The sequence below is a fragment of the Cetorhinus maximus genome, chromosome 12, assembly GCF_964194155.1.
Source record: "Cetorhinus maximus chromosome 12, sCetMax3.hap1.1, whole genome shotgun sequence".
NCBI classification, from domain to species: Eukaryota; Metazoa; Chordata; class Chondrichthyes; order Lamniformes; family Cetorhinidae; genus Cetorhinus; species Cetorhinus maximus.
This window is the reverse complement of record NC_135890.1, coordinates 90,441,031-90,462,313: the sequence shown is the minus strand read 5'-3', so window position 1 is coordinate 90,462,313 and position 21,283 is coordinate 90,441,031. Positions and strand designations below refer to the sequence as shown.

General features: G+C 42.3%; 1 protein-coding gene across 2 annotated transcripts; it reads left to right on the top strand.

The window, feature by feature from the left end:
* The first annotated feature begins 221 nt into the window (after positions 1–221).
* LOC144687676 (RBPJ-interacting and tubulin-associated protein 1-like) lies at positions 222–20,465 on the top strand. Of its 2 annotated transcripts, none has more exons than XM_078554076.1 (3): positions 222–297; positions 8,924–9,299; positions 15,890–20,465. In XM_078554076.1, the coding sequence occupies exons 2-3, from the start codon at positions 8,995–8,997 to the stop codon at positions 16,446–16,448; spliced, it is 864 nt and encodes a 287-aa protein (XP_078410202.1). In that variant the 5' UTR covers positions 222–297; positions 8,924–8,994; the 3' UTR covers positions 16,449–20,465. The 2 variants fall into 2 exon arrangements, with proteins under 2 accessions (XP_078410202.1, XP_078410201.1); XM_078554075.1 differs by having other exon boundaries at positions 292–429.
* The last annotated feature ends 818 nt before the right edge of the window (positions 20,466–21,283 follow it).

The following is a 21,283-nucleotide window of genomic DNA, read 5'->3' as shown; positions in this document are numbered from 1 at the left end:
GCACCCGGCAAGGTCAGAGATCAATGGCTGCGCCCACTCTCTAGTTATCAACAGGGAGAGAGGAAAGTGTACATCATAACTAGCTTGGAACAACCCTCATAAATATGTTTTTTCCATACCTAAAATTAACCTATATCTAAATTGGTTTTTAATAGTTTGTGGTATTTTGTTATGTCTATTACCTGTCTGCTATTCAATGTAGTGCTTTTCCCCCCCTCCAGGCTGTGCGGCGCTGGGTCGCTCCGGATCTCTGGTGTTTGCTGCCATCGCGACGGGAGGCGCGAGGCGCAGCCGCAGGTGAGAAGTAGGCGATGTTTGTGCTCCAGGAACTCACCTGGACAGATAGGATCTGCACTCCGTGGTAACTCATGTGTAGAGTCTATGGTGCCAATATTGTTTGGATGACCGACTTCCGTGGAAGTCATTTGCGTAAGGAAAAAAAAATCATTGCACGTCGTTAGATTTGTTTCCCGTGTGTTTTTTTTTTGGAGCGATGGGCCCAGACTGGAGACTTATGCTGGCAGCTGATGGAGCATAATGTGGGCAAGTGTGAAATTATCCACTTCGGTAGAAGGATTTTTTTATTCATTCACGGGATGTGGGCTTCACTGGCTAGGTCAGCATTTGTTGCCCTTTCCTAGTTGCCCTTGAGAAGGTGGTAGTGAGCTAGCTTCCTGAACCGCTGCAGTTCCTGTGGTGTAGGTACACCCACAGTGCTGTTAGGAAGAGAGTTCCAGGATTTTGACCCAGCAACAGCGAAGGAACAGCGATATCTTTCCAAGTCAGGATGGTGTGACTTGGAGGGGAACTTCCAGGTGGTAGTGTTCCCATCTATCTGCTGCCCTTGTTCTTCTAGATGGTAGTGGTCGTGGCTTTGGAAGGTGCTGTCGAAGGAGCCTTGGTGAATTTCTGCAGTGCATTTTGTAGATGGCACACACTGCTGCTACTGTGCATCGGTGGTAGAGGGAGTGAATGTTTGTGGATGTGGTACCAATTAAGCGGGCTGCTTTGTCCTGGACGGTGTCAAGCTTCTTAAGTGTTGTGGGAGCTGCACTCATCCAGGCAGGTGGGGAGTATTCCATCACACTCCTGACTTGTGCCTTGTAGATGATGGACAGGCTTTGGGGAGTCAAAAGGTGAGTTACTTGTCACAGGATTCCTAGCCTCTGACTTGCTCTTGTAGCCACAATATTTATATGGCTAGTTCAGTTCAGTTTCTGGTCAATGGTAACCCCCAGGATGTTGTTAGTGGGGGATTTAGTGATGGTAATGCCACTGAACATCAAGGGGCGATGGTTAGATTCTCTCTTGTTGGAGATGGTCATTGTCTGAAACTTGTGTGGTGTGAATGTTACTTGCCACTTGTCAGCCCAAACCTGGATATTGTCCAGGTCTTGCTGCATTTGGATATGGACTGCTTCGGTATTTGAGGAGCTGTAAATGGTGCTGAACATGGTGCAATCATCAGTGAGCATCCCCACTTCTGACCTTATGATGGAAGGAAGGTCATTTGATGAAGCAGCTGAAGGTGGTTGGGGTGAGGACACGACCCTGAGGACCTCCTGCATGATGTCCTGGAGCTGAGATAACTGACCTCCAACAACCACAACCATCTTCCTTTGTACTAGGTATGACTCCAACCAGTGGAGAGTTTTCCCCTTGATTGCCATTGACTCCAGCTTTACTAGGGTTCCTTGATGCCACACTCAGTCCAATGCGGCCTTGATATCAAGGGCAGTCGGTCTCACCTCATCTCAGGAGTTCAACTCTTTTGTCCATGTCTGAACCAAGGCTGTAATGAGGCCAGAAGCTGTGTGGCCCTGGCAGAACCCAAAATGGGCATCAGTGATCAGGTTATTACTAAGCAAGTGCTGCTTGATAGCACTGTTGATGACCCCTTCCATTACTTTACTGATGATCGAGAGTAGATTGATGGGGTGGTAGTTGGCCAGGTTGGGTTTGTCCTGCTTTTTGTGTGGAGGACATACCTGGGCAATTTTCCACATAGCCGGGTAGATGCCAGTGTTGTAGCTGTACAGGAACAGCTTGGCTAGGGCTGAGGCAAGTTCTGGGGCACAAGTCTTCAGTACTATTGCTGTAATATTGTCAGAGCTCATAGGCTTTGCAGTAGCCATTTCTTGATATCACGTGGAGTGAATCTAATTGGCTGAAGACTGGCATCTGTGATGCTGGGGACCTCTGGAGGAGGCCGAGATGGATTATCCACTCAGCACTTCCGGCTCAAGATTGTAGCAAATGCTTCAGCCTTATCTTTTGCACTGATATGCTGGGCTCCTCCATCATTGAGGATGGGGATATTTCTGGAGCCACCTGCTCCAGTGAGTTGTTTAATTGTCATTCACCATTCACAACTGGATGTGGCAGGACTGCAGAGCTTAGATCTGAACCTTTGGTTGTGGGACCGCTTAGCTCTGTGTATCACTTGCTGCTTATGCTGTTTGGCACGCAAGTAGTCCTGTGTTATAGCTTCACCAGGCTGACACCACATTTAAGGTATGCCTGGTGCTGCTCCTGGCATGCCCTTCTGCACTCCTCATTGAACCAGGGTTGATCCCCTGGTTTGATGGTAATGGTAGAGTGGGGATATGCAAATGGAAAATCAGAATTTTTTTTTTTTAAAAAGGCGAACAACTAGCACATGGTTGGTATGTACAGGGACTTGGGTATCCTTGTGCACAAGTCACAGAAAGTTAACTTGCTGGTAGTAATTAGGAAAGCAAATGACAAATTAGCCATTTTCTTGCAAGGGGTTTTGAAGAATAAAGTAGTCTTGCAGCAATTATATACGACTTTGGTAAGAGCACTTGAGTACTGTGTATAATGTTGGGCTCCTTCCCTAAGGAAGGATACACTTACCTTGGAAGGGGGTGTAAAGGTTCACTAGATTGATTCCTGGGATGAGAGGGCTGAGCTATGAGGAGTGACACCTGTGTTCTTTCTCCCCCATCTCCTCTCTAGTACTGCTTAAGCTCCTCTAACTTTACCCATGGGTGTATTATAGTTCTCAGTACAAGTTAAGCAGTTTAAACTGCTACTGCCTATCCCATGACCATGCTTGCTCTCTGCCTTCCTCAGTGAGTATTGGACCTTTCCTCAAATTTATCCTCCAAATTCCTGAATTTCTCTGGACAAAAAGACTAAATGACCAATTTTAACTTGGTGTAAACAAATGGGTTTTAAGTAATATATACTTGGGCCCATGGCATCTTTCTGCATTGGACTTCACAGTAAGATTCAGCTGCTGTGTCTCTGATCTGCTTAATTCTTGCTTAAATTTAAAGTAATTTTGATCAGCTTCAGCATGGCTGCTGTTCCCAGCTCAGCCTGTGACTGACCTACTGTTTTTTCAGCTTAAGATACGGTCTGGTTTTTGGCCACAAATTTACTGTCCTGGACCGAGGTATGATTCTCCACCGCTTCTGGATCTTATGGTGATCTCCAACTTCATGACAATTTTTTCTGCTCTGCATCCAATTCTTCACATCTCCGAGATCTTCATTCCCACAAAAATGTCTCCAGTGCATCCCCTGATACTCTACCCTAGAAATAGTCTTTGGATTTCACTTGCCTGCCACACCTATCTACTCTGAGTGTAACTCTGGATCTCCTCCCGTTGTCCTATCTCCATTCCTCATTCACAACCAGGCTAAATGTAATCTAATACATAACCAGGTTCATGTAACTTTAGTTTTGCCTCTGTCCATTTTTGTGCAAACTTTGGCTGCCTCTCTGGACCTGAACCAATCAAATTTCTATTTCCACTTTTTTTCTCTCCACATGTCATTTTTCCCCTCTTGGGTACTCTGCCCTCCCAAATCCCTACCCCAACCCTTCAGTACTCCTCAACCTTCCTACTTTCCTGCCATCGCCATCCTGGACTTGAATCACTCTTGGGTAAGTCTACAGCTTCCCTCTGTGCCTCTCTTGGATTCCTCTGAAGAGCTCATCACTACCTCATTATGAGTAGCAGCCTCAACTGCTCCAGTCACTGAGCCTGTCTCCCAGTCCCAACTCATCCCTCCCAATGCTCACCATGTAACTTCCACCAGCTGATAAGCTATCATAGCCCTTCTCCACATGTCCCTCCAGAATATCTGCTAAATTGTGAACGAGGTACTTGCCATCCATGAGCTCATTGAGGATGATTGAAATGACATCATGACCTTGATGGAAACCTGGCAGGGGTGATGACACCTTCCCACTCAATGAAGCCTCCTGCCTGGCTACACCTGGCACCATTAGCTGTGCCCAGACTCTTGCAGTGGCAGTGTGGCTTTTATCACCAAATCACATCTTCACCTCTCCTCTTATTCTTCTGGCACTTTTTTTCCTCCTCTAAGCATCTTGCCTTTTGACCTCTCATTTTAAATCCTCCTCTCTCTATCGCCCACTCAAGTATCATAAAAATTTTCTCACCAGGATATCATCGCTGGTTTCCTCCTTCAGCATGTACAGCAAACGTCTCGTCCTCAATGATTTCAACCTGCATTTCAATTCACCATGCTCTCCTCTGAGTTCACTTTCCTCCTAGCCTCCCTTAACCACTCCCTCCACATAAACTCCCAAACCCATGTTTACAGCTTCTTACATCACATGGCCTCATTACTCCCACACTGTTAATCACAGATAAAGCCATTTCTAATCACTTACTTTTATCATTCCATCCACCACCCCCTTCCCCCTCCCAACCTTACTTCCTTCTGTGTCCACTCTGGAAGAAAAACTCTCTCCTTATTCACTTACAACAGCAGTCAACAATTAATAGCACAGTTAGCAGTTCTCTCTTCTCGGATACCGTTGCCTTCTCCTTCAAATGTACTGTCATCACCCTTTCTTCAGAAAAAGAGCTATAAATCCCTCTCCCCATCCACATCCTAACTCTAACCTCCCTCTCTCCTCCAAGGACACCTCCCAAATCCATGCTCATCTTTCTCGGAATTCCATGTTTGAATTCTTCCAATCGATTTAGGTCCTGGCACAGTATTGCCACGCCTCTTATCATAGTCATAAACGACATTCTATGTGACAGTGACAAATGTAAACTATCTGACTTCATCCTTATCGACCTGGGGGTTTTGGGCTAGGACACCAGGTAAATTCCTCTGTTCCTCTTTGAATAATGTGTGAATACATCCAATTAAGCAGGCAGACTGGACTTCTGTTTAATACTTCATCTGAAAGATGGCACTACTGACAATGCAATATGCCCTCAGAACTGCCTTCATTATATAAATACCAGTGCATTGTTCTAAAGCTAACAAAAAAATATAAACAACTGTTGGTTGTCATCAGGTTTTGTTTTAAGCAGTGCTCAACAAAAATATGCATTCTTGAGTTTAGGTTAGGCTGAAAAATAATTGATTGGTCTTGCTTAGAATTTTATTCATTTTTTTATATCTAAAGTGGTAAGAAATAAACTTACTGCTGAAAAACCATTGGCAAATTTGGAATTTCTCCCTCTTATAAATTATGCAAGATTAAATTTAGCAAGGGAAGTTAAGTTTAGAGAAACAATCCATCATAATTGCTTCAAATCACTGCTGTATTGGTTCTGTCATTAACAATTCAAGAGACCTAATAGGATTTTTCATTTACCTTTAAAGGAAATACTAGGGAAACTATCTCTTGTCAGACCTTCTATCTTAATTTACTCAGCAAGGAATGACTATGAAACATGAGACTTGAAACATGAGACACTGAAAATTTATATGACAGGAAGTCAAGACCAACTGAAGTCTTAAGATCAAGCATGATTAGAGGTTTGGGGGAATAATTGCATCACAAGAAATAGGAGTAGGAGTAGACCACACAGCCCATCGAGCCTGATCCACCATTCAGTACGATCATTAGACTGTAAATAGCTAAAGCCCCAACACTGATCCTTGCGACACTGCACTACTCACAGCCTGCCAACTTCAAAAAGCCCTATTTATGCCCACTCTCTGCTTTCTATCTGTGAACCAATGCTGTATCCATAAAATATCATCCCCAATTCCATGAGCCCTTATCTTGCTTATTAACCTTTTGTGTGGCGCCTTATTGAATGCCTTTTGGAAATCCAGGTATACTACATCTGGTTCCCCTTCATCTACCCTACTAGTTACTTCCTCAAAAAAACGCTGATAAATTTGTCAAACAAGATTTCCCTTCAGAAAAACCATCTTGACTTGTTCCAGTCATACTATGCTTTTCCGAGTGCATTGTTAAAACTTTCCCCATTAACTATTAGATTCCAGCACTTTCCCAACAACTGATGTTAGGCTCACTGACCTGTAGTTCATTGTTTTCTCTCTCCCTCTTTCCTGAAAAGTGGTGTGGCATTTGCCAACGTCCAATAGGACTATTCTCAAACCTAAGGAATTTTGGAAAATCATAGCCAGTATGTCCATTATCTCTGCTATCTCTTTTAGGACCCTAGTGTGTAGGCCATTGGGTCCTGGGGATTAGTCCCTTAAGCTTCTTCATACTTTTTATCTGGTGATATTAATTTCCCTAATTTCCTCATCCTTTTTACCCCCTTGGTTACCATACATTTCTGGTATAAAACTTGTCTTCTTCTGTGAAGACAGACACACAAGATTTGTTCAATGCCTTTGCCATTTCTTCATTCCATTGAGATGGCAGAAAGGGGATAGGCGAGAGTTGGAGATATGGATAAGGAGAAGGAGAGGGATGGGGACAAGGAGGATGAAGTTTGTGAGAGGAAGAGGTTCAAGAGGAGGGACTGGGCAATATTTGGTTGATTAGTGGTGGGGGAAGAGAGTACTGTTTCTCGCCCAACTGCTGCTTGGTAAGCTGGGGAAAGAAACTGATCAGATTAAGCTAGCAACTATTTCTCTGCTCCATGGCGGCAACAAAGTGGCCAGTTTTATTCCTCCTGTTCAGTGAAAAAAGTGTAGAAAGTCTGAACTAATGCTGTGTGGTGAGACAAAGGGCTTGGGGATGGGGGAACATGGGAAGAATGGTTAAAGGGCTTTGGAAGTACTCATGTGAGCCAAGGTGATAGTAAGCTTGGAGGGGTGTGAATTTGGCTGTGTTGCTGATTGGTGGAGGAGTTTTGCAATGGTACATATGGTGATCTGTGTTTGGGTGGTGGTGGGAGTAGCTGAGATTATGTTCAATGTTGAGGGGTTAGGAGAGTTAAAATAATGCTCAGTAGGAGGGGTGTTTGGGTCCTGTTCAAAATATTGCTGGGGTTTTAAGGCCCAAGTTGCTGGTTATTGAAGGAGACACTGAGGACCTCATATTGCTTAGTTTAGAGGGTGGTGCAGGGTGGGGTTTACTGGAAGCAGCTTTGATAGAAATTGAGGGAAGTGCAGAATGATTGACCAAACATGTAATCAGCTGGGTGGGGGCAGCTAATTTTCTCTACATCCGCCAGAGGACAAGATCAGGGGAGAGACTCGTGGACTCGAAGGATCTCTTCGGCTCCCAGGTTTTGGGCTATCACAGTTTATTACTGAGGCAGGTCTTCATCATTTTCTTCAACTGATTTTGTTTTGTTTTTTGATTCTTCACACGTTTCACATGCCCATTTACATTCCTTACTACAAGAACTGTCATCATTAGATGATTTGACTCGGTAGTGTTGAGAAATAATTCTGAATTTTTTGTTTAAAAACTCATTGATTGAAATTATTTGTACATAATAGAAAAAAAAACACAGCAGGTCTGGTGGCATCTGTGGAGAGAGAAATAGAGTTAAGGTTTCAAGTCCAATATGACTTTTGTTCAGAGTTGAAAATGTGATGGGTTTTATGCTGTTGAAAAAGGTCAGGGATGGGTTAGAGAGTGGGAGAGATTAAATAATGACGAAGTCATGGAACAAAAAGAAAAGGGAATGGTAATGTTGTAGTAAAGAAACAACGCATTGGTCCAGAGTAAGTGTTAATGGCAGAATACCTTTATCTGAAAGCAAAAACATGAAAACAAGATACAGACTAGCACTTGGCAAAAAAACAAAATGGAGGACAGAGTTCATGGTCTGAATTTGTTGAATTCAATGTTGAGTCCGGAAGGTTGTGAAGTACCTAATCGGAAGATGAGTTTGTTCCTTAAGCTTGCGTTGGGCTTCACTGGAACATTGCAGCAGGCTAAGGACAGAAATTGAGCGTGAGAGCAAGGTGCTGAATTAAAATGGCAAGCAACCAGAAGGTTGGGGTCAAGCTTGCGGATTGAGCGAAGGTATCCTGAAAAGCAGTCACCCAGTCTGCATTTAGTCTCCCCAAAGTAGAGGAAACCACATTGTGAACAGTGAATGCGGTATACTAAATTGAAAGAAATACAAGTAAATCGCCGCTTCATCTGGAAGGTGAAGAGAGATGAGTTAAAGGGATAGGTGTTACACCTCCTGCGATTGCATGGGATGGTGCTGAGGGAAGGGGACGAGATGTTGGAGTGATAGAGGAATGGACCAGAGCGGCGTAATGTTGCTTCCTTTGATACCATAAATAGTGTTTTATTTGGTGGGGGCGAAAGGGGATTGGATTTTGTAAGTGTTTTTGAGCTGTCACGTTATGCTACATGAAACCCCTGTTATTTTCAACCTATCATGTAATATTACACTGACAGCACAATCTACCAATACAGTATCTTTGAACTGCTGAGACTGAGATTGATACACATGGAATGTTTCACTGATTTATATATTAGAACAGTTAAGGCTCACACAGTGGCTTCCTAAGGAAAACAGTAAATCTTTGGGCCACAAGAATCAATAAGTTCTTAGGTATAATTGCTGGTCCCTGTTGAATTAGCTGACCTCATCCAGGTGTTGGTACAGGAGCTACAATTGGAAATAATTGTGTCTTAACGATTTTCAGAGCATCATAACACACTGATTATATAGAGTGACTGAAAATATAGTTTATCAAAAAAAACTCTCCCTTTTTCTCATCTTTAGATTAACTTCACTAGACTTGAAAAGACCAAAGTGACCAAACCAACGTGCCAGAAATCATCTTGAGGAGTAGCATGTCAAGTGATTTAGCAGTCACTGATCTTCAACCCAGTCGTGTACGTCATAAAGGATGCAGTCATTATAGAGTTAGAGCAAAGACTTCCTATGTGGATGAAACCTTATTTGGCCATTCTAATGGGCTTCAGAGGTCAGTGGCTGAATTTGAACCACCATGGGGTTCCACATCTCAAACTGGTTCTCAACAACCATTATTATGGAGTCCAAGTTCACAAATAAGACCGAGTGCAAGTGGAAAAATTGATCCAGTTCCAACCCCATCTAAGTGTGGTGGCACACCAATAAAAAAGAACAAATACAGGTAATGACAGGCAGTGTATGAATGTCTGAATTTTAGTGTAATACTTAAGGTGCTAAAATGACTAGCATGAGAATGAATGAATTCTCCTGACATGGGAATGATAAATGAAGTGTTGGGCCGAATAGAATGGGAAGAGAAAGTGGATGATGCATGCAGGAAACCCAACTCAACACTTTCTGGATTGGGGTTTTTTCCAGATTGTAGAACTGAATTGCAGAATTTTGCACGCATGTCATCTGGTCCATGAAGTCTGCAGCTGTATTTTCCACCAAGAGTCACTAGCCAAATCCTAGTCCTGCTTGCACCCATAACTTAATTTTTTTTAATATAAAAAGGCTTTATAGACTCTGGTTGAACAATGTTATGTGGTAGAGAATCCTACATTCTGGATACTTTGTGTAAATAAATTCCTGCTTACGTCCTCTTTAATTCTTTTTGTGATTGTATTTGTGCCCTCTTGGGTCCTTGCTATTGACCATTGGAAACAATCTACCATTATTTACCTTTTCATAATCTTGAAGAGGGGGGCAGTTAGTTCAGATGGCTAGACAGCTAGCGTGCAGATCAAATTAATCCCAACAGCACAACAGTTTGTTCTCCATTCTGGTTGAGAAACACCCAGGGCCTGCTTCCTCGCTCTAGCTGTAAGTAAAAAATCGTGGCACTTAATGGTTCGGCAAATAATCGCTAAGGACCTGCCTTCAGGCAGAGAAGTAGAAGAATCTTGAAGACCTCTCTCAGGTGGCCCAGCAACTTTCTAATCTCCAGTGAAAAAATATTTCAACTTCCACAACTCACTTATAACTGTACATCCTTATTCATGCTGCATTTTTCCATTCATTTTATATTTCTATTATGGGGTACCCAAAACTATACACAATGTTGCCACCTATAGCTACAGTTCAACATTACCTCCCTATGTTTGAATTCTGTATCTTTAGATACAAAATCAAGGATTGTTTTGGTCTTAACCTACTTGCATTGCCACCTTTAGTAACATGTACATTTGCAAATTAAGGATGGTCTACTGATTTTCTACTCATTTCAAATCTTATCAATTTATATGTATTTCTGTTCATTAATCTTACATCCAAAGTGTGTTACTTTGCCTTTTCCCATGTTGAACTACACCCGCCACCTACCTGCCGTCTTTCAATCTTTGACAATATTATTCACACTTAGGCTTACCCTCAATTTGGCTTTTAAAACAAATTTTGACATCATGCCTGTTCAAAGAAAGATGGGAGGAGTTAAAGAAAAGGAAAAGAGACTATTTTGGCTCTAACTTTCTTCTGACTCAGCAAATCTTGGTGGTATTCTTTCAAGCTGGTCCATAGTTCTGAGTTAGGTTCCATTATGTGAAAGAGACAGGGCTGGCTGTGATCAGATATACCTAAATATTTTAGGAAGTCTTTTGTTGCCTGTTGTGTAATTTAACTTGGTAGAACTATAGAATGCTACAGCACAGAAGGAGACCATTTAGCCCATCGTGCCTGTACCAACTATTTAAATGAGCTATCCAATTAGTCCCATTGCCTTGCTCTTTCCCCACAACATAGCAAATATTTCCTTTTCAAGTACAAATCTAATACCACCACCCTTCAGGCATTAAGTTTTAGATCATAAAAGCTCCCCATGTCAGTGCTGGTTCTTTTGTCAATTACCTTAAATCGGTGTGTTCTGGTTGCTGGTCCCTCTGCTGCTGGAGACAGTTTCTTCTTCTTTGCTCTATCAAACCCTTCATGATTTTGACACCTCTATCAACTTTCCCTTAACCCTCTCTGCTCTAATGATAACAACCCCAGCTTCTCCTGTCTTGCCACATAACTGAAGTCTTTCCCTCCGATACCATTCTACAAAGCCTCCACTGTACCAGAGTTTATCATTGGTTAGTGCATGAATCCTAATCTATTATTCACAGTTTTAAAAAAAGATTCTGCGAAAAGTTTCCAAAAGTGTTGTTCTGATAGGTTATAAATTTGAGTTTGTGACTCATGGAATAACACTGGCTTCATTTTGTGGATTTTCCTTCCTACTCATTGAAACTTAACTTGAGGAGGCATGGTTAGTCTCTGCCAGGGAATTGTGCACAAGGTGAGAAAAATATACACAATAAAAGCTTGTTTGAATTGCAGCCAGACTCTACAAGAGTATGTGGTGTTTTCTTTTACAAATTATTTTCCATTTGTTTTGTTGAGAAATAACTTACTAGGAGAGAAATTGGGCTTTGTAGCGCTTCTGTTATAAGTGCTAATTGACCTCCTAAAGGGTAAAATTCATTTTCTAGGTGTGCACTCACACTCCCAGTGAGAAGTGCGCTGGATGTCACCCTCGTACAGTAGGTGTGTGCACATGAACTAATGGCTGCCAGCAACATGCTGAACAAGTAGATTATGGCACCAATCAGTGTGCAGTGCACCAGTGCTGTTTTGACACCTGTGCTGCCATTTCAAATACCACGCTTCAGCCAATGTCTTCTTTTAACCTCCCAACAGCTGAACATCTCCCACCAGCACTACTTAAAAGGATCAGGCACTACTTGCAGGTTATTTAGTGGATTATTTCTTCTTGCTGTTGGTGCAATTCTACATGTTTTTAGTGCTTTCCTCTACTTGTCTAAAGTTTGAATAGTCTTCTACAGGGAGTGGTCTGGCTGATGCTGGACTTCTGTTTTGGTGGTTTAAAGGCTTGTAATGAAACAGGGTGCTTCCAGATATGGGTGGCCTGTTAGTTGCCTTTCTTGGAATTGAGCATGACTGGAAGAATGAAGTGGAGCCACACAGAGCAAGACACATTTCTAGAAGTGGGAGTAGGAGTTGGGGATAAGAGCTCTCAGCAGGAGGCAGTATCTGCCCAGGGTCTTTAGGTTGCTATTCTCTTTCATGAAATTTAGAGAGTACCAAATGCATGAGATGTTTTCAGCTTGCTAAAGAGGTTGTGACAGAAACCTGCCAAGTGCTATAGTTACAGCTTCAACTTCAAAGTAGGGAAAGGAGCGCATTGCCTGTGGCTGCCCAGGTGACCGTGTCTGTTGACTTTTGTGCATCTGGCTCCTTCCAGGCAACTGCTGAAGGTAGAGGCAATATCTCTTTGTAGTACACTGCTGCATAAGGAAGTTGAGGCTCTCTGTATAAAGAGAGACAGTTGCATCTCATTCCCTCTTGCCAGAGACAAGCAGGTGGAGTGAGCATGAATGTTAGCTCAAGTTGCAGACTTCTCCATGGTACCAGGTGCTATTCACTGCATGGACATTGTTTTGCATGTGATTGCTGCAATTTTCCTGAACCCAAAGGGAAAGCAGTCCCTCAAAGTGAAGCTGGTGTGTGACCACAGGCAGCTCATCATGCAAGCGAATGTCTATTATCCTGATAGTTGTCATGATTCCTTTGTTCTGCAGCAGCCCCTTTTCTCAGCTGTATTTGACCTATCAAGGCATGTTATCTACTGATGACATGGCATGACTCCTGTCTGGAATCAATGCACAACAGAGCCATGTTGCCACGAGAAACACAACAGAGCACACCATTGATGCCCTCTAACAATGCTTCCACTGCCTGGACCACTGTTTTTTCATTCATTCACAGGATGTGGGCTTCACTGGCTGGGCCAGCATTTATTGCCCATCCGTAGTTGCCCATGAGAAGGTGGCGGTGAGCTGCTTTCTTGAACTGCTGCAGTCCATGTGGTGTGGGTACACCCACAGTGCTGTTAGGAAGGGAGTTCCAGGATTTTGACCCAACGACAGTGAGGAACGGCGATATATTTCCAAGTCAGGATGGTGAGTGACTTGGAGGGGAACTTCCAGGTGGTGGTGTTCTCATCTATCTGCTCCCCTTGTCCTTCTAGATGATAGTGGTCGTAGGTTTGAAAGGTGCTGTCGAAGAAGCCTTGGTGAATTCCTGTAGTGCATCTTGTAGATGGTACACACTGCTGCTACTGTGAGTCAGTGGTGGAAGGAGTGAATGTTTGTGGATGTGGTGCCAATCAAGCAGACTGCTTTTTCCTGGATAGTGTCAAGCTTCTTGAGTGTTGTGGGAGCTGCACTCATCCAGGCAAGTGGGGAGTTTTCCATCACACTCCTGACTTGTGCCTTGTAGATGGTAAGAGGCTTTCGGGAGTCAGGAGGTGAGTTACATGCTGCAGGATTCCTAGCCTCTGACCTGCTCTTGTAGCCACAGTATTTATATGGCTATTCCAGTTCAGTTTCTGGTCAATGGTAACCCCCAGGATGTTGATAGTTGGGAATTCAGTGATGGTAATGCCATTGAACATCAAGGGGGCGATGTTTAGATTCTCTCTTGTTGGAGATGGTCATTGCCTGACACTTGTGTGGTGCGAATGTTACTTGCCACTTGTCAGCTGAAGCCAAACCTTGCTGCATTTGGACATAGACTGCTTCAGTATCTGAGGAGTCGCGAATGGTGCTGAACATTGTGCAATCATCAGCAAACACCCCTACTTCTGACCTTATGATGGCAGGAAGGTCATTGATGAAGCAGCTGAAGATGGTTGGGTCGAGGACATCACCCTGAGGAACTTCTGCAATGATGTCCTGGAGCAGAGATGACTGACCACCAACAACCACAATCATCTTCCTTTGTAGTAGGTATGACTCCAACCAGTGGAGAGTTTTCCCCCTGAGTCCCATTGACTCCAGTTTTGCTAGGGCTCCTTGATGCCACACGCAGTCAAATGCTGCCTTGATGTCAAGGGCAGTCACTCTCACCTCACCTTGGGAGTTCAGCTCTTTTGTCCATGTTTGAACCAAGGCTGTAATGAGGTCAGGAGCTGAGTGGTCCTGACCTCATTCGTGGTCCAAGTGGTCCTGATCTCCTGCTAAACGGGTATGAAGTTATGCAGTAGGATGCTGCATGGTATACAAACTGCACGAGGAAATGGAGGAGGAGGAATTGCAACAGAACGTGGAGGAAGGGAGTGCATTCAAACCCTGTCTGCCCCACCTCTACGTGATCAAATTATTCATGAACAATACAGTAAATCCAACTACAACTCTCCATTCACCAATCGTGCCAATTTCCTTTCCTTTTTATTACTAACCATCAAATCATCCTCCTACTTACAAGACAAAAAAGCACCAGAAAATGCACATTCCAGTCCAGATTTATATATTAAATCATGACAATGCATTTAGAAAATAAACTAATCTCCATTGCACTGCATCTTCCCATGATATCACAGCCTTTTCCTGCAAGAAAGAGGGAACTTTGTCATGTCATGCAATATATTTGTGATGTGGCTACCATGGTTGAATAATTGCCTGTGTGTGCAAGCTATGAGTTTGTGCGTGAGGCCTACGTGTGTGCTAGTGTATGAGGGCATAGTAGGGTTGAGTCCTGATAGAGATTGTTGGTAGATAAGTGAGCAGTTGATGATGCAGTTGAAGTAGTTGATAGGAAATGCCATTTGAAGATGAAGTCAATCATTTTGACTCCTGTGCGATCATTAAACTTCATCCTGCACCATATCAATGAGCAACACTCTTGGTTTTGAGATCGTAGCTATTTCTTCTAGATGTCTCCTGAGCATGTGTCTGGAGGGCCTCCTTCCCCATCCCCATATTTGATAAAGGATGTCTCTCCTTTCCACATCTTCCACCAAGGCCAGTGGATTGTCTGAAAACCTTGGTCCTTGCGCTTTCACATGTTCAGCCATTGCTAAAGTATCACAGCACTGATTCAGTCTTGAAAAAACTTGCACCACTTGTTGCCACAGTGCACCTCCCTTTTAGGAGGTGATGGTTGCCTTTAAGTTGCAATAACACTTGGAATATTGACTCCTTATTGATCGAGGCAGCCAGTGAACAACATGGGTAGAGCTGGTATTCAATAAAAATTTAACGCACATTGCCACACCTGTGCCAGTTTTCAGGCCATATCCAAGTTCTTGTGTCTTTATTTTCTTTAGAATTTGTACATCTAAAAATATAGAACAACCTTTTTGTAAAAACAGAATGCTAAATCATTTGTACCAAATTTAATTTATCAAATGTTCTTTGGATTAGAAAATATAAAAGCCAAGTCCAAATAGTTTTGTCACATTCCAGCATCATGAAATGAATCCAGCTTAAAGAGATGCTTTCATTTCTGCAGAATAGTCAATAAAGTGATACACAAAAGGCACCATTGAATTGATAATTCTTTATTCAACTTATGTAGCCATGATTAGTTTCAATTTAAATTTAGCGACTTTCAGTCATAGTACTGATATCTTGTAATATCTTGAGGCCAGTTATGTTGAACAGTCTTGCCAAGCTGTGTTTTGTTTGTTCAGCATCTGTTCTTAATCGTGCTAGCAAATTTTTTAGATGAACTGAAGGAACACTTTCATGAAACATTCTGTTTAAACCAAAAGAGTGAAGTTTATTCTGTATCATGTGAGTAAAAAGCCAGTTGGAATATTGGCTAAGAGATTTGCTCATTGTTTCAAAATTGCAGATGTACAATAGTACAATCCATCTTAATAAATAGACCCCAAGCAGAGCTAATGCAGCCAGAATGTAATTTTTAAAAAATTGATGTCTTGTGCTTTGATTGAATATTATGTTCTCTTTATTTTTTTCTTTAACCAAGGTTAAAATGCCGTATGCCCAGCTATTGTGACGAGTCTCTTTTTGGCTCAAAGCAAGAGGACCCAGGCTGGGAGGCACCATGGACTGCAGAAGAAGATAAAATAAAGATTCGGCCACTCCTGTGGACTCCCTCAGTACAGAAAATTAGCTCAAATGAATTTTGTTCTCAGTTCTCACCTGCCAAAGGAAATCCAGTGAAACCACTTTATCCAGTCACAAAAGAATCTTCTACTGACTTTATCGCTGAATACAGAGATAAAGCAGATTACTGGAAGAGGCCAAACAGTGATAGTGACTCTGTTAATGATACCCCTATTCGAGAACGATCACAGTCTTTAACTAGGATGCACAACTCTAGAAAAATAATAGTCAAAGCAGATTCCACATACACTGCTGGGAATACAGAGCAGTTGCAGTATAGACCAATTTCAGCTTTTACTTTACTCTCAGGACCACAGCATTACAATAGGTGGAGACCTGGTAGTATGTCAGATTCTGTTTCATCCAACCAACCCAAGACAACAGGTTCTGTCACAAAAAACCCACCCTGGAAGTACTAAAGATAATGACTGGATTGGGGTATAAAAGAGAATGAGGTATTTCCGAAGCCACTTTGGAGTGAGGTGGTAGCTACGTTTTCAGATTTCTAAGTACCATGAAACAATGGTGTCTTTTTTGGTTGATTGTAAAAAAAACCTACTAATTATGAATTTTTTTTTCAAAAATCATGTTCATTTAAGTGAGTGGGCAAAACTATGGCAGATGGAGCTCAGTTTGAGGAAGTGTGAGGACCCAAGAAAGACAAATTGGAACATTTTCTTATAAGTGAAAAACTAGGAACTATAGAAGGGCAACAAGATTTAGATGTCCAGGTCTGCAATCATTAAAAGCTAGTGGGCAGAAAAACAGTCAAGAGGCTAATGAAATGCTGGCATTTATCTTATAGGGGCTGGAATGCAAAGGGAAGGAAGTTATACTTAAGTTATATTGAGCCTTGGTCAGATCCCATTTGGAGTACTTCACTTAGTTGCACTGCATCTTGGGGAAATATATATTCACCTTGGGTGGAGTACACAGTTTCAGCACAATAATTCCAACCTTAAAGGTTTAATTAAGAGGACAAACCACATCTGGCGTACTATATACAGTTTTGGTCACCTTACTTGAGAAAAGATATAATAGCATTAGAAGCAGTCCAGAGAAGATTCACTCAACTGATTCCTGGAATGAAGGGGCTAATTTCTGAGAAAAGATTGGGCAGGCTGGGCCTATATTCATTGGAGTTTAGAAAAATGAGAAACATATAAGATCCTGAGGGGACTTGACAGGATGAGAAGATGTTTCCCCTTGTGGGAGAGACTAGACCTAGGAGTCATGGTTTTAAAATAAGGGGTCTCCCATTTAAGACAGAGATAAAGAGAAACTTTTTCTGAGGGCTGTTCATTTGTGGAATTCACTTCCTCAGAGAGCAGTGAAGAGCAGTTTATTGAATATTTTTAAGGCTGACTTAGATAGATCCTTGATTGACAAGGGAGTCAAAGGGTATAGGGGTAGACAGGAAAATGGAGTTGAGGCTACAATCTTATCAGATGGTGGAGCAGACTCGAGAGGCTGAATGGCTTACGCCTGCCCCTAAATTATATGTTCATATATATGTTTGTATGACTAGTTGCATGAATTTGGCTTGTATTCCCTTGAGCTTAGATGGTTGAGGGATGATCTAATTGAGGTGTCTAAAATGACAAGGAAAACTCTAAAGGGTAGATCCAAAGAAACTAATTCTTTCATTTGGGGAATCCAGAACAAGGGGGCATAATATTCCAAATAAAGCTAGGCCATTCAGAAGCAAAATCAGGAAGCACTGTTTCACACAAAGGGAAGTGGAAATCTGGAACACTCTTTGAAAGGGTGTGAATACTGGGACAATTGAAATTGGAATTTTCAAGACTGAGAAAGATGGATTTTTTGTTCAGGAAGGTAATCAATGGCAATGGAACAGAGGCAGGTAATGCAGAGGCGCAAATCAGTGAGATCTGATTGAATGGCAGAACGGGCCCCAAGGGGTTGAATAGCCTGCTTTAATTCCTAATACATTGGCAGATTTTAGTGCAATATTTTCATAATAATTGTTCTTTCACTGCATTGGAAGTGCAGGAGTCACATATACTTGTTGGTGAAAAATGCAATTCACAACAACAGTGGTACGATATGTTGCCGTCTTAAAACACCATTTATGTTTTTCCCTTCACCGGATCACTAGGATTTAATAATCTATTGGTACCAAATAATGCACAGTTAAAGACACACTAACTCCCCATATTAATCTGGTAGTAGTCTTGAAGCCTATGATAGAATGGGAACTAATCAACAGTGAATTCAAGGTTTATGCTTTTGGTCCTCTAGTCATTATAAATCTGTTTTCATGAAACAAAATATAGGGTATCCAAAGATTATAAGATAACAGAGCATGCATGAGTTTTCAGAAAGCATATGTACAAGTGGAACTATCTTAAAGAACAAAAAAAAACTGTTCTTCTCCTCTGTGAAGTTTATTCAGGAGATAACAAGTTGTGATCATTGCTGACCATCCTCGATGTAATTGGAGCAGTTTTGTGACGCTGCAGGGCAAATACTCGCCTAAACTGTCTTTTGCCAAGTTAGCAAAGAGTGCATTTTTATCTACCCATACGAATACTTTGCAGTCTCTTGGGGTTTCCTTGGATAATAAACCCTGATAGACTTTCTTGGGCTGTATTTATGGTCCCCTGCTAGCGTGTTTGAAGGTGGGGGTGGCAGGGGAAGCTCGTAGAATGTACCCTTCCCACCTGCCCCAACCATCTCCAATTTTATGATGGGTGGGGAGGCCGCTTAAGTGCCTCATTCCACCTTCACTGTTATTTTACCTATGGCAGGGAGAGGCCCACGCCAGGTGGGGAGCCCGGCAGCTTTTAGTGCTTGAGCTGGTGTGTTGGGAAACAGGGAAGAATCTCCTTTGGGTGTGCCACTTGGAGGCACCCCCTCAACGGTCATAGCCCCCCCTTTAATCCTTCTCCAGCCCCTGAAATCCAGGCCCTGGCCTCCTCAATGGGACCTGCCAGCCAGGGCCTGCCAATACACCAGAATTACCTTGAAATTTGTCTCCATAACCTCTTTATTTATTCGTCTGTTTGTGCTGCCTAGTCCAGCATTTATTGCCCATCCCTAATTACTCTTGTTCAGAGGGCATTTTAAGAGCCAACCACATTGCTGTGGGTCTGGAGTCACAGGTAGGGACAGATTTCCTTCCCTAATGCCAGATGGGTTTTTACAACAATTGGCAATGGTTTCATGGCCATCATCAGACTTTCAATTCTAGATTTTTATTGAATTCAAATTTCACCATCATTCGAACCCAGCTCCCCAGAGCATTACCCTGGATCTCTAGAATACCAGTCCAGTGACAATACCACCACCACCGCCTCCCCTGTTCTGGGACTGCTTGTAGTCCTAGCAATGGTTACTGCTCAAAACTGTCACTGCTGGGACTACAGAGCTGCAAGGCTATCGGATTGACTGGCCACTTTTTAAGGCGGGATCTCCTCCCAAGATAGTGGTGGAACTCGTGACCTTAAAACAATTAACACAGCTTTGAGCATAAAATGGCTGCAGGGTGACCAGGTCCCATAGCAGCTTTTTAGTTGGGGAAGGGGGTAGGAATGGGCGGAGCAGAGAATACATTGCCTGGTAAAATCCAGCCCCTTTGGAGCGAACTTTTATCGTGGGGGTAAAGATTGGCCTTTGTTTCATGTCAGTCATTCCCTATGACAATGTTGAAGGTGTTTTCTAAAATTTATTCTTGGTTTGCTGCAGTGTTCCTGTTTATGAAGTGAATGTTTGGTTCAGATGCCTCAGTAGTGCTCCTGTCTCTGAGTCTGAAGGTCATGGATTCAAACCCTACTCTTGGATTAAGCACATAATTGAGGCTGGTACTTCAACGCAGTACTAAAGGATGCTGCATTGTTAATGTCTTTTTTGGAAAATACATCAGACCAACTACTGCCCATCTGCCTAATAACGTGGATATAAAAGATCCCTTGACATTGGTAAATTCTTCTGGTGTTCTGGCTGCAGACATTTAGCTTACAGCTGTTTGTGGGGCTTTGTGCTGCATGCATATTAACTGCCATATTAGCCTATAATTGATTGACTATAAAACACTTAAGATGTCCTGACAGTATGCAAGTTGCCATATAAATGCAAATTCTATCTTTTTCTTTCTTTAATGTTAAATAGTAATTTTGTAATTTTACAAGTTTCCAGCCCAGGAGCTGACTATTTTTTACACTATAGGAGTTTGAAGGCTATCTATAGTATCATAATGGAAGCTACATTGAAATCAATATATCATTTATTAAATTATTATATGTAATTTTTTTTGCTATTGACCATTATTTTACTTAATACCATTCCAATAATGCACCTGTGTCTAGTAATTGTGTACATATAAAAATATACAGTGTAAATCATGTTTGAGCTATTAGTAGAAATATATATTCAAATAATTTTTAAAAATTAAGTAAATTGAATCACTTTTTGGATTTTTTTTCTCCTTTGTGAATCTTTATATTTGTAAATGAATTATTACGTGATTTCAGACCAAAGGACCATAAAACATAGGAGCAGAAGTAGGCTATTTGGCCCATCGAGTCTGCTCCGCCATTCAATGAGATCATGGCTGATCTGATAATCCTCAATTCCACTTTCTTGTCTTTTCCCCATAACCCTCGATTCCCTTACTGATTAAAAATCTGTCCATCTCTGCCTTGAATATACTTAACGACCCAGCTTCTTCGGCCCTCTGCAGTAAAGAACTCTACAGATTAACTTCCCTCTTAGAGAAGAAATTCCTCCTCATCTCTGTTTTAAATGGGCGACCCCTTACTCTGAGATTATGCCCTCTGGTCCTAGACTCTCCCACAAGGGGAAACAACCTCTCAGTAACTAACCTGTCAAACCCCCTAAGAATCTTATATGTTTCAATAAGGTCGCCTCTCATTCTTTTAAACTCCAATGAGTACAGGCCTAACCTACTCAACCTCTCCTCATAAGAAAATCCCTCCATACTAGGAATCAACCTAGTGAACCTTCTCTGGGCCGCCTCCAATGCCATTATATATTTCCTTAGATAAGGGGACCCCAAACATTAGGTCAGTCATCTCAGCTCCAGGCCATCACTGCAGGAGTTCTCAGGGTAGTGTCCTTGGCCCAACTGTCATCAGCTGCTTCATCAATGACCTTCCTTCCATCATAAGGTCAGAAGTGGGGATGTTTGCTGCTGATTGCACAATGTTCAGCATCATTCATGACTCCTCAGATACAGAAGCAGTCTATGTCAAAATGCAGCAAGACCTGGACA